Genomic DNA, 14,628 nt, shown 5'->3' on the forward strand with positions numbered 1-14,628 from the left:
TTCACTTTCCCAGCTCTTAACAAAGGTATCCACTTGTATCGAAATCACCTATGCTAACTGAGTCTACTACTTATAAGTATGTACATTCATAATCTCACTTGCCCGACATTCGAATGAATAAGTGAAGAGCAAACATGAAAAACAATGGCGGGAGTGATCGAGCTTAGCTAAGAAAAGGGTGAGATAAAGAGAAACGTAACACTAAGTCACACTCCCAGCACTGTGCATTCCGTGTAATAAGTCATCTAATTTATTTGATATTAGCTTGCATGCTAATCTAGTTTCATAAATAATCTACCAGAGACCCCGTTTTTCGACCAAAACTTAAATAATAAAGCTAGAGAAATTTTTGTACACATGGTGTACACCACGACCATGCCTATTCCTACCGCCCATACATGAGACGATTCCCTTCTATTGTTTTTATCAGGGACCGTAAAAAACAGTTATGCATTTAAGAAAATTTATGGACAAAAGAGCCTCCAAGAAAATAGAAGATTACACATAAGCTATTTTTTACGGCAAATTCAAACAAGTAAGAAAGCTCTAGTTGATACTGCTCGACTACGAGATCCCCTGGACCCTTCGAGCAACTGATATTTCAATAATTATTCGCACATGCACACACACATTAAAATTGACTCTCGTTTTTGTCAATAGCTTTAAGAAAGAAATAAATAAATAAATAAATAAATAAAGAGGCATTGGCTGCAGTGTGGGCTTACTACGGAAATTTAATTGCTTAATAACTTTTCTTGTGGTTGGACTATCTTCAGAATAAGATAATAATTGTAAACAAAATTATTACAGATCAATTTTTTTTATTATTTAATAATCAAATCATATCTCTTATTTTCAATTTTTATTCCCTGAACCCGTTGAAAATGGGAAATCAGGGTATAAGGTTCTGTGAAAAATATGTAACAGCACTAACCACTTAGTGGTAACAGGCAGAAAGAATCATCGCAGACTCGATATGTATATTCTTGATCAGGACGACGAGCTGAGTCGATATAGCCCTGCTACGGATCTGATGTTGTAAGAGCTAGAGAGTTGAAATTTGGCATGCTACTTATGTATACCATACGCAGTACAAGTTTATCATATTTTTCGATAGCTCATCCGATAACCTTTTTATCGAAAATGATCGAAAAATTTTTTTTTTTTTTTTTTTTTTTTCAGCCTAATTTGAACACTTTCAGACCTGAAGATTTCAGATTTACTGTGTATATACAGTTGATGGATACGAAGATTTTGTAATTTACAGACTTTGAATACCAGGCACCTTTCGCCCCCAATTTGTACGTATTTTAAGTACTAGAGACTTGTGCTTCGGAACATGCATACATTTAAATATTATGATCACGTCTGAAAGTTTCATAAAAATAGTCTCACTACAAGAGAAATTATTCAACAAAAAAATTTCCCACAATTTCGGCCACACTTAGCATGTATATATATAGGGTTGCCATCCGTCCTGGAATTCCGGGTCATATCCAGCTTTTGGACGTCCCGGTGTCCCGACCTGACACGAAATTGTCCCGGTTTTCTGCTGTTTCGATAAAAAATTCATTTTGACAAAATGCGACATAAAATGCAAACTTGAAGAAGTTTTTATCGAGACAAGTGAAGAATTTGTTTGAGAAAAGCAGCGTAGATAAGGTAGTAGAGTTTTTTGCAACAAACATACACTCGTGCTGTTATTCGGAAGAATTAAAGATAGCAAATTGCCATACTAAATACGCAGTGGTCAGACGACAGAAATAAGTTACTGGTGGAGAATGTTAAAAACATACTTACTGTTCAATATAATTTGGTGTATATAAGTTGTTCCCAGTTTTATAAAATAATGATGAATGAAAGGAATGTTATGTATGTTGGGAAAAATAGACTTGTGGAGAAGTATAATCATGAATATAACAACAATGAAATATAAGGATGTATTCATATGTATGGATGTACTTGAAATTTGCCCGAATAGAATGTAATTATGCTAAATAGGAAGACAGGAAAAATTTCATTTATTTATTGTGAGTGTGACGAGTGAATGATTTCAAATGCAAACATTTTTAGTAGTCTCGTAGTCGTTGACCGTCTCGGAATGGCCTCTGGCCCACATGGTAATCCTAGTATATATGAATGCATAAATAAGTGCGGAACGATTAGAATATCAGCTTTGAGGGTTCAGGGTATCTCCTAGTCGACCAGTCTCGACTACAGCATTCTTACTTGTTTAGTATTACTTGCAGATGATCGAACAGCTGACTTTAAGCCGTTATATAAATGACAGAGATGCATTAGAACAAAAAGACTTCTTTTTAGTAATGTATATACTATTTACAATGTAAATTAAAATAAAGTTTTATTAAAACAGAAATTTTGTTTTTTTTTTTGTCGAAAAACAGGGTCGCTCGCTTAATGTGCATTGTACTGAAGTTATGTTAAGAGAATAAATCAAATTTTAAACAAAACCAAATGCGATTTGCTTACATACATATGAATACTCCTAAATGGCTAGCCGACTGACTGCCCGAGTGGTGATAATCAACAATCGACTCACCATTATAATCAATAAATAGTGATAGTCTTGTCGAAGAAACTATAGAAAGTACGAACGAGCGCATTCTCCCAATGCATGCTTATATCAAAATCGATATATTTCGATCCACATGGTATCGATTAATCATCACTATAAATCGAATGTTGCATTAATTTGCACTCCCTATAATATTCTATATCTTCGTATAGTCCACGTAGTATACTATATATTCAGAAAATTCAGAATATAAACAAGTTTCAATGTAATAAAATATATTTGTTCAAAGCTGCAGTGCACCAGATAACTCCGTACTATCTAATCTGTTGAAAATATCATAAGATTTTAAATTAGGATATCGATGTCGATGTTGGATTCACATGTTTAATGGAAGAATTTACATGCGCTTATCTTTTAACATTGATATTTATATGTATATATATATATATATATATATATATATATATATATATATATGTATATATATATGCTTAATTGCGTTTAATACATATTACAATAAGTATTTAGAGCTGCAGAGCTGAGTCTAAGTCTAATTATACATATACATTGTCCTCAAAAACTATCGGCAATTTCTCCGATATCGATTCTGGTATATATATTATTCTTACGTGTGATGTGAAATATCCATCAGTCAATCGTTGTTTGATCCGCTTTCAATCTTTTAAAATCGATTTCTTCTTGGCTTAGTAATTATACTAGAAGCTAGAGCAATTATATATTTACCATTTCAAGTAATTCAACTTCTGATAAAGAATTTCATGTATAGTTTGAATTTTAATTTATCAATTTGAGGAAATTTATTATTTTATTCCCTTCTGAAGTGAATTTCATCTTGGCTTAGGAAATTTTGCGATTAACTTTGATGCCCGATGCCTTCAAATACAGAGACTAGCTTTTCGTTCGTTCGACAGATTGATTACGATCCGATCCGATCTTATTTATTGACAAAAAATGCGGGATTCGGCGACAAATTTGGTGGCATAGGTATCATATTGCCGCCAACTTGTTGCTGCTGCTGCTGTTGCTGTTGTTGACTTCTAGTATTTGTTGCATATAGTTGCTGTTGAAAACTGTGATATTGCTGCGCATATTTCAGATCATTTGACGACGGTCCGACGAAGTTTACACCCACCCCGTTGCCAGCTGATGACATAAGATTACTATTGTTGCTACCAACAACCATGCTAGGATGTCCTTGCCCCGGTAATTGTACGGGTGGTACTGGGCCTTGCATGCCCACTTGACTTGGACACATGCCCCCTGGCATGGACTTTATGTGCTGTTGCTGACCCTTAGGTTGACCTTGTTGATGTTGTTGCTGATGTGGTTGTTGGGTTTGTTGTTGTTGCTGTTGCTGCTGTTGCTGCTGCTGTTGCTGCTGTTGCTGCTGTTGCTGCTGCTGTGCTGCTGCAAACATTGCTGGCGAATTACAATTACCAGCCCCATTGTTAAACAATACAGTCGGATCATTGCAATCCAAGCCATCGGCACTGCCAGGAAACTGTCCTTGATGTCGATGATTCACAATATTGTTGCCAGCTGGGGCCTGCAAGCGAATGTTGCTCAAACCATGTTGTCGCATCCCAGAAGGGCGCATGCCTCGTATCATTGGGGTCATATCGGCATGCCCTGGCAATCCTACACCCACACTCCCAACGACTTCATCGTCCAGGCCAGCTAGCTGATTACAATTTTGAAAAAAATTCATGCTGCCATGATTATTTATCATTTTGTTCTGCTGCGGTTGTTGCTGATCGCCGGGCGCTGAGCTTATGTTCATCATCATTGGACTCCCATCACTTCCAATTGGGTTTGCCATTTGTGGGTTGGCGTATCGCTGCAAGAACTCCAAACTAGGCGCCATTCGAACATTGCCATTATTGCCACTGTTATTACTATTATTGTTGTTGTTGCTGGTACCGCTATTGCTGCTTTGGGGTCGCACCGGCATATATTGTATTGTATTTGGTGTGCTGGCCTTCACTTGAATATTTGGATTGAAATTAGGTCCGAAATTGACCGGCATGCGACCCATCATTCGTGCGCCCGGTGGTAATATCCCATGAAACCCGGGCCCAGGTCCGTGTCCTGATCCATCACGCATCATGCCATTTGGGCCCGGACTAAAGCTGGAGGGGCCCAAGCCAGCAAGCTTGGGATTCAGCATGCGCTGTCCCATCGAGTTGATCAACGGATTTATCGAATGACAATTGTTTGGAACATTACTCATATGCTCCATATTGGTTCCATCCATATTGGGCACCAACCCAGCTGCAGCTGCAGCAGAATGCTCCATATTCATATCAACTGATCCCGGAAGTGGACCTGGACCTGGCACCATCATATTCATCCCGCCGGCGGGACTGCCCACGCCCGATACACAGCTCGTTAGCTGTTGAGACATCTGTGCCAGAGACGATATTGGATCAAAGTTCTGTGCCATCTTATTCAAGGCTGGTCGATTGCTGCTGCTGTTCGGATTCAGTGGCACATTATCCGAACGACGCCCAAATTGCATGGGTCCTCCGCTGGGTCCACAATTTTGACGCTAAAATTTAAAATAACAATGGACTTTGTCAGTTTAATCAAATAAATAATATTTGCTATACCTAGGACTCTTTGCCTTAGCATTGAGAATGGGAAATCAGGGTATAATGGTTTTGTTGAAATGTATGTAACAGGCATAAGGAAGCGTGGCAGACCCCATAGTGTATATACAATATATTCTTGATCAGGGCGACGAGCTGAGTCGATTTGGCCGTGTCCGTCTGTCTGACTGTCCGTCTATCTGACTGTCCGTCCGTCCGTCTGTCAGTATATTTGAAAGGTGAGGGGGTGGATATAGGGGTGGGGGATAAATTACAACAAATATCAAAAATAAATAAAATACATATAAGTCTATATTTAAAGTTTAGAGACTGTAGCCCTAAAGGTGTAGGAGATATAGTAAAATAACAAACTTTCAATAAGGTTTTTAATCAATAATGCAATATCAGTTGTAATTATCGCTATTTAGAGAAAAACTCGATATGCGCGTGATATACACGGACCTAGGAAAAAAATTTAAATTCTCTAGCGCTTATATCTTCTGAGATTGACGTTCATACATACGGACGGAAGGGGGACAGACAGACGGAAAAGGCTAAATCGACGCCCTGATCAGGAATATATATACTTTGCGGGGTCTGCCACTCCTCCTTCTACCTGTTACATACTTTTAACAAAACCAATTTACCATGATTTCCCATTTTCAATAGGTTCAGGGCATAAAAATCGTTATTTTATTATCGACTAAATCTTATCGAATATCAGTTAAAAAACTATCAATTTGCACTTACGTCGATTGGATTATTTCCATTGGAGCCTTTGTATGCGTTCAAGGCAGTGTTTGGATTATTTTGCACATGTGCGTGTGCATTAAAGTTTAGCCCCGGGCTGGTTGCCGGAAATCGTGAGTCCATGTTATTTGGTTCGATTAAATTATTCGTGGAATTTACGCTGGCATTTGCATTGGGGTTTCCTGGAGACCGAGGACGCTGCGGACTTGGTCTAGTGTTTTTCATTTCACCTAAAAAGACGTGAAAATTGCATATATAATTATGTATAATAGAACGTTTTCCTTCCACAAGATTCAAATGAGTGGTTGTTAAAGGGTTTTGCTGTGCATTTTCCAAATTCTCGATAAATTGAATTAAATGCGAACAAGTAAGAGGCTGCTCGATTAGGAGATACCCTGAGCCCTGCAAAGAACAGATATTCTAATCATTCTGTACTTTTTTATACCTACACATACAAAAACACATGTAAATCTGAAATCTCTAGGTCTAATGGTATTTAAGTTATGCGTAAAAATTTTGCGATATGCCAGAAATCGTGTTAGTTGAAGAGCTAGAAGGCTGAAATTTGGAATATAGATCCGCATTGACCACCCAAGATCACGAGCTATGGCGGATATATCTACGCCCATTGGGGGCGTGGCAAATCGGACCTGAAGATATAGTAATTTTTTAAATTCTGCTACATTTTGGACACTATTAATGCTAGAGACCTCAAATTTTGTATATATACTCGGGCTGATCACTCAAGATCAAAAAGCTTTATCGGATATATGTCCGCCCACAGGAGGCGTGGCAAACCACAACAGTTTATAGCTCCCAAAGTATATAAGCTAGAAGCTTCAAATTTGGATAGTTAAGATACCAGTAAACTTCTCTATCGATTACCCAAAAATAATTTTTACGCCTTTTTAGGGGCGTGCCATATCGAAAAATACCCTGTAATTTTCACATTTTTTGAGGGTAAGCATTCAAACTTTGCAGTTAGGGTACCGTTATCTCGTTCTAAGAACTGACCAAAAATGAGGTGTCTACGCCCAGTAGGGGCGTGGCAAATCGGAAAAGCTGTATTTTCTACAGTATTAGAGCAAAACTTAACTACTAAATTGTTGATGGGATGTGAATGAGTATTCCGCAGTCGGTAACGCCCGACTGCAACGTTATTACTTGTTTTATGCTGAATCTTGTGGAACCTTTGAAACTTCACGCAATTGCCTGAGCTACCCAATACATTTTTAAATTTAATTACCAGCAGTTGACGTTGCGTTAAACGGTTCTAGATCCTTGGGCGAAAGGTGGGAAAGAGGCGTACCGGGATTACTGTTTAGATGATGATTCATCACGTTCACACAAGCATTGACGCTTGATGAATTGTTTCCAGCATTTCGATGTCGACTCGGAGGCGATCCGGCGTCGGTCTGAAAACAGTTCTTCGATGCGGCTATGGCTATATTTGCTGCACCTCCAACTGTGCCACTTGTTGACGAATTGGTATTACTGTTTAGTTCCATGCTAGGTGAATTCGATGGTAATCCAAGGGCACCCGCTGTGCGTGGCGATGGCAGGGACAGATTATTGGGACTGGAAGGATTTGGAGATTGCGTGGCAATAGGCACTGATGCCGAACGTTGAGTAGGATGATATGGCGGTGGCGGTCCTTGTACATTATTTCGAATTACAGCATTTGGTGTACTATTAGTACTCAGTGCCGTAATCGATTGCTGGGGAGTAGGACCGGAACCAGGTCCAGACATGCTTGTCGGCCTACAGGCCGCTTTGCCCACTTTCAAGCGTTCTTCGAAGAACTGCTGTTGCAACTTGGTCCACTCCATGGGAGACATACCGCCTTCAGTTTTGTCGCCAACTCCCATGCCCATAACGCAATTTGTATTACCAAATCCACTTATCAGTTCTGGCGAATTAGCCAATAAGTTAGGATTATTTGAACATTGCATGCCAACATTCATGTTAATATTCATACCAACAGCTGTGCCAGGGCCTGCTCCTGCTCCTGCTCCACTTCCGACGCCGCCTGCCGCTGCTGTCGCCGCAACTGCTGCATTTGCTCCCGGCAAGTTGTTCTTCTGCCCACTGTTGCATGTCATAACAGCTCCAATATCTCCAATAACATCAGATGGCAATGGCATCAGCACATCCTCGCCCAGCTGTGACATGTGCTCCGATTTTTGTAGCTGCTGTGCAGCCGCTGCAGCCGCTTGCATTTGCAATTGCATTTGTCGCATTTGTGCATTTGATGCACCGCCTGTCGGGGCAATGTTCATCATTAAATTTCCAATTGCCGCATCATTTGGCAGCTTGTTCAACTGGCTGCCGGCAGGTCCGCTCTCATTCTCTGGGAACAGGAATTGATTCATTTTTTTCAATTTAGCCAATTGCTCCTCGCGATGTTGTCGCTGTTGCGGTGTCAAGTTTTCGTCTGGCACTTTGACACCCTGCAATGAAATTATATTGCTATCCGTGCTTAAGTCTGTGCTGCTGCATTTTCCCAGAACACTGTCGACACCTTCCAGTAGCTTCAGGGCTTGCGAATCTGGGTCTAGTGTGCTGCGATTTCCATTTCCTGCCTCCCAACACATCAAGTCGCTTTCGTTAACAAGTGATTCGGCTGTTACTGTTGGATCACCAAAGTTGTTTCGCTTATCAGCTTGGCTACTAAAGTGAGCCTTCGATTTCTGGTGCTGCGGCTGCAGCATTTTGGTCAAATTTGGATTTGGGTTCGAATTTGGATTGTTGGAATTCGCATTTGAATTGAGCCAATTAGGTCCACCTGCTCCGGACATGTTGCAAATGTTGAGGCCCAGCGAATTCTGTCGTTGCAGCTTGTTCATTTTCATTGGATTCTTCATAAAGAAGTCTTCAAGAAAACTCTTTGTCGCCGGTTGTGTGCAATGATAGGCGATAATCGTTTGAAATTGTCCGCTTAACACAGATTCTGCCCCATTATTAGCTAGTTGAGTCGAGAAGACAAATATATGATTCTGCTGCTGCATATAGTCCAAACAGTTTCCGACGCTATTGTTGTTGCCCATAAAATTGGATGATGCACCACCACCACTACCAACACCACCACCACTACCAACACCACCACCACTACCAACACCACCAACACTACCACCTCCACCACCACCACCACTACCACCTCCACCGCCGACTCCTGTACTAGCTGCACCAACATTCGGCGAAACATTGATGCCAAGGCCGAGAGATACACCAAGTCCAGGTCCAGTTACAGTTGAATTAGCGTTTAGATTGGAGCTCGTGGAATTTATATCGCCCATACGATCAGCATCCAACGTATTGCCCAATGCATTACAGTTGACAAGATCATTGTCAGTGCTTTGCCTCATTACAGATGGCGGCTTCTCATTCAGCTCCATTTTAACTAGAGAAATAATACGTTTAATTTAGGCTTTTCGTTTATTTTTATGAACTCACCAGGTGTAACAGATCGATCTGTTGTACCAATCGATCCAAATCCCACTGGCGACATGCTTGGCGAGAAATGATCTTCCTTCTTCATATTCACCAAGCAATTTCCCAGCAAGAGATCTGTCGGCTCCTCCTTAACAGTTGCCGTTGTAGTTGCAGTAGGAGCAGCTGTTGCTACCGTTGTTGCTCCTTTTGTACTGCTACTATTGGTAACTATTGAGTTGCTTTGACTATTTTGATTTGATTTTTCCAATGTTGAATTAGCAGGTGTATTCGCTTGACTCGAAGTCAACTTTGGGTTAGCTTTATAAGTGAGAGAGATATATAGATTAGAGAGATATATTATTAGTTAGTATTCTTAATATCCCAACATATATCTTAATATAGTTGTAAAAAACGCAGATCAAGACCTATCTCATTATCCCTCTGTAGAAACATATATTTTACAAACATGGCTGTATCCGCGTAACGCAATGGACGAAGATCTCGGAGACGATGTGACATTATCGTGTCGATCTCCATAATTATTGAGCTAGAGACCATAACGGACTACAGCAGAAACACATATATGGCTATTTAGACGCTGAAGTTCCGAAACTGTAACTTTTCAAGATTCATGTTTGCTGATTTACCACCCTCCCATATATATACATATATATATGGCTATATATACAGCCGACTCTCGTTATTTCGAAATTCAAGGAACTCTTAAAATATTTCGAATTGTCGAGTGTTTAACCATATGAGTACGAATTACCGCGTCTTAGCAATGATTTTTAGTTCGCATTACTGAGTGATAACTTTGAATTAATGAGAGGTTCGAAATAATGCAGTTTTGAAATAACAAAAGTCGACTGTATATGGTCGTTCAATGCTAGTTTTTTCTCCTCCCCGTCTAGTCTAGGTCCTCACGTCTGCCACGAGCTACACCCGGCTTGTGTGCTTCGCGAAAGATTGCATAATTCTAGTTTGTATCTGCATGCGGCATGCTTCCATAGGTTGACGCGCAAACCGAGCATATCCCATTGAAACTGATAAATGTAATAGCCCAATACACATTATTTACCACAATCCTCCTCCTTGATACTGCTGCTGCTGATGGTGACACTGGCACAGGTACTGGCACTGCTACTGCTGCTGGTGCTGTTGTTGCTGCTGTTGTTGTTCTTCTTCTTTAGCAGGTCATCCTGGTGCAGGTCACTTTCGACTGACGAGTTTAGCATTTGTGCAATGTTGCTGCTGCTGCTGTTGCAGATGCTCTTCGTATTTGACTGATCGCTGCCATTATTTGGATTTGGAGTTGACTGTGGCGAATTCCCATTATTTTGTCTAGCTGAATCCGATAAGCCGCTGCTGGCATTGTTATTAATTGTGTTTTTGCTGATACTAATATTATTATTGTTATTATTATTATTATTGCTGCTGCTGCTGTTGTTGTTGTTGTTATTGCTATTGCTATTGTTATTATTATTATTATTGTTATTGTTATTATTATTATTATTATTATTATTATTATTATTATTATTATTATTATTATTATTATTATTGCTGCTATTGTTATTATTATTATTTGTGCTGGAATTATTTTTGGTAGATGTATCCGCCTCATCTGACATGGTTTGATTCGTTTGATTACTTGCGTTCTCTGAGTAAATAAATGACGAAAAATAAAAAGAAATACATCATTGATAAAATTGTCTATTTAGCCCACCTGGCGATAGAGTTGAATAGGGCTCGGCTTTTACTTTCACCGCTTTCAAGGCTTCAATCTGAATAAGGTTTTTAGCCGCTGCATCGGCGTTTGTTGTTGTTGCTGATGTTGATTGGCTGGCGCCTCCTGTTATTGTGGACAGCATTCTCAATAAGTCAACATGGAACACCACAATTTGTGTTCAGCTCCCGAGTGTCTGTAGGTTCCGTATTGCAACCTTTCAATTTCTATTTTACTAAATGTCTATGGGCTCTGAGATATGAGCCTTCTTTTTTAGCTCCCAGTAGTTCATTTCAATGCATTTCACTCATTATTCGCTTTTTTTTTAATATGTCCAAATTCTATAGGCACACTCAAACACACGCATTAACACATTGGCTCATGTTTGTGTTTGTATATATAAACGCTTGCACTCAAACAAAACAACAAAAAATTCTGTATACACACAAAACAGAATCATATATACCTACAGCACACACACAAAAATGACACAATTAGCTTCGAAAAATCGTTTTAGTTGTGAAATTGACGCTCGAGCGAGTGCTGCTCAGTAATTTCACACACTATTTTCACTCTAGCTGCATACAAACAACTATTGCTTATCGAAGAAAATTTTTATTTGTAATTTGTAAATACAACTCGCACAGCTACTTGGCATGCTCCTGCTACATACATATATCAAATATACAATCCATGCTCGGAAATACTAAAAAGTATTATTGTATAGTCGTGTGACTTTTTTATGTATTTTTACTAAAAGTAACGAGTATTTTCTATGTAACGATTATTTTGTGTGTAGTGAGTGAGCACTAGGGCTGCAAATCCATCGATGGAGACTATTGAAGGATTTGGGCTCTCATGATATATCGATGGTTTTTTTCATCCATCGATAATTTACTACTTGATGGCGCGAAGAGACGCATGTAAGCATTTTCCGGAATGTATAAACATTAAGTTAATAATATTATTATATTGTGATTAGCTTTTATAGAAGAATGTATGGACAAATTTTTAAAGCCATCAATTAAGCATGAAACTGATGTTTAAAGTGCAAGTGTGTTTTTTTATTATATTACGTACATTTAAGATGGCGCTTCTGCTTCGCATTCTACTGTGGCGCACTTTGATAATTCTAAGTCTTCCACTGCTGCTGCTAGTACTACTAGATTTTTGCCCACCGCTTCTGAGGATGATGCATCCAATTTTATCCATATCACTGACCAGAGAACACATAGACTAGACATGTAAAACAAATTTTTCTACAGCAGAAAATGTTAAGTTGGTCGACCACTATACTTCGTATTTGGTCGGCTCGGTCGCTGGAGGTTCGAGCAGTGAAAATATTGCATGACAAAGTCAGTGCGCTGCAAGCGCTCAAACGAAATGGTCCCATTCTTATATGAAGCACAGCTATGCGCTATATGTCCTACTCACTCTCCCTCTCTCTATGGTCGCTCAAATCACCGAACCCAGCAGCGCACAAAGATTGAAATTTGTTGGCGACGATCCCAGCTCTTTCCTTTTGAGTGAAGGGTATACCTAAATCATAAAAGCGTTTGTCAGGCTCATGCAAACAAAATGTAGCATTTCGATGGATATTCGTGGGAAGGGTATGAAGTAATCGAAGTATAGTGGTCGACCAACTTAACATTTTCTGCTGTAGAAAAATTTTTTTACATGTCTAGTCTATGTGTTCTCTGGTCAGTGTCCATATGTTATAAAATATATATTTTATTAGATATACAACCGTCACATAAATATCCGATTACTATTGTATTGTATTCTTATACAAAATTGCACGAATCATTTTATGCTGGATGTATGATTGAAATTATTGAAAATTTGTTCATTTCTAAAAACTTCAAATCTTCAATAGAGCTATCGATAGTATGGATAAATCTATCGAGGGAAACCTCTATCGATGGTTTTGCAGCCCTAGTGAGTAGGGCTGCAAATCCATCGATGGTGGCTCCACTCGATATTTTCTCCATCTATGGAAAAAACTATCGAATATATCGATGGTTCCATCGAAAATTTAAAAAACTGAAAGGGAACATTTTATGAAATTTGAGTACTTAACTATTCAAATTTTTATATTATTTACATTTAAATAATTCGAAATTTATGTTTTGAATTATCAAAAGTTTTTGGTTTTGTGTTTTTTTTTTTAACAATATTGTATTTAATTCATTTTTTTCAAACATAATTCTTAGTATAAAACAATAACAAAAACAATAAATTCATTATCTTAAACATAATAAACATAAGTAGAGATCCATTTGTACTTTTTTGACTGGTAAAATAGCTATTAATTTCAATTATTATTTCTGCTTAATTTGATCTTTCATCATCATCATCAACCAAGCTCATATTTTTGTTCAAAAACAATAATATATTTACATTTTTTGGCTTCAACGCCGATCTCCGCTGAGAAATTATCTCTCCGGCCTTACTGAAAATTCGCTCAGATTCAGTGGAGCTAGCGGGAACACATAAATATTTTGTTGCCAATTGCGCAATCGCGCCAAACTGAGACTCATTAATCTGGAAAAAAGTTAACGTTTTAGATTATGCATATGTTCAGTTAGCAAACTTACCTTCCAATAAGTGAGCGGATCAATATCTTGTGCCGCATTTTTTTTATTATTACTTACTTGACGGTTTTAAAAATTTGTCCATATTGCAATCCTGCAATGAAATGTCGCAAAGAGAACAAATATATCGATGGTGCAAAAAAGCCATCGATCTATCGGACTATTTAAATTACATCGATAGATCGGTAACAGCCATCGATAGATTTGCAGCCCTAGTAGTGAGCACGGGTAACTTTAAAAGAGGGAACAGTGTGCACTCTGTATACCCTGTACTTATGGCAAATGGGCTATAAGGTTTTCTGTATACTGATTTAGGTTAGTCGATTCCTCTGTTCATCCACGACTATGGAGAGCATAGTTCATAGCTCATAAGGACTAGTGCTGCAAATCCATCGAAGGACCGTCCATCGATTTCTTTTGAGTCCGATGTTTTCAAATATCGATAGTATCGATGGTTCTATGGGAAATGGCTCCAACATTCAAAACTGCTGAAAATGTAGAGAAAAACAAGTAAGAAAGCTCTTGCCGAGACTACGAGATCCCCTGAAACCTTCGAGCAATTGATATATCAATAATTATTCGCACATGCACACACACACACAGGCATACGCACGCACGCATAAACACGCATTGGCTGCAGTTTGCGCTTACTATGGGAACTTAATTGTTTAATAACTTTTCTTGTGGCTGGTCTATGAACTTCATGAAACTTTCAGATTATGAATATAACATAGATATGCATGTATTTACCAAAGCACAAGTATCTAGTATTCGAAATACGCCTTTTACAAATGTGATGGTGAGCGGGTGAATTAGGGGTGGGGGGAAAATTTTAACAAAAATCGAAATTCCATAAAGTACATGTAAATCTAAATTACAAATTTGGTGACTAGCTTTAAAGATGGAGATATAAATTTATTACTGGTTTTCGATAATGCTTTTAATCGATACCAAAATAACGGGGCAAATTATCGATTTTTA

General features: G+C 38.6%; 1 protein-coding gene across 1 annotated transcript; it reads right to left on the minus strand.

Moving 5' to 3' along the window:
* Window positions 1–3,228: 3,228 nt before the first annotated feature.
* On the minus strand, window positions 3,229–10,803 carry LOC6585790 (protein BCL9 homolog). The gene is made up of 5 exons (XM_002011380.4): window positions 10,409–10,803; window positions 9,349–9,645; window positions 7,142–9,295; window positions 5,896–6,125; window positions 3,229–5,105 (listed from the first exon to the last, which is right to left on the minus strand). Exons 1-5 carry the CDS (start codon window positions 10,563–10,565, stop codon window positions 3,492–3,494), a joined length of 4,452 nt encoding a protein of 1,483 aa, XP_002011416.2. The 5' UTR covers window positions 10,566–10,803; the 3' UTR covers window positions 3,229–3,491.
* Between the last annotated feature and the right edge of the window lie 3,825 nt (window positions 10,804–14,628).

The sequence above is a fragment of the Drosophila mojavensis genome, unplaced genomic scaffold (genome assembly GCF_018153725.1).
Source record: "Drosophila mojavensis isolate 15081-1352.22 unplaced genomic scaffold, ASM1815372v1 contig_151, whole genome shotgun sequence".
NCBI classification, from domain to species: domain Eukaryota; kingdom Metazoa; phylum Arthropoda; class Insecta; order Diptera; family Drosophilidae; genus Drosophila; species Drosophila mojavensis.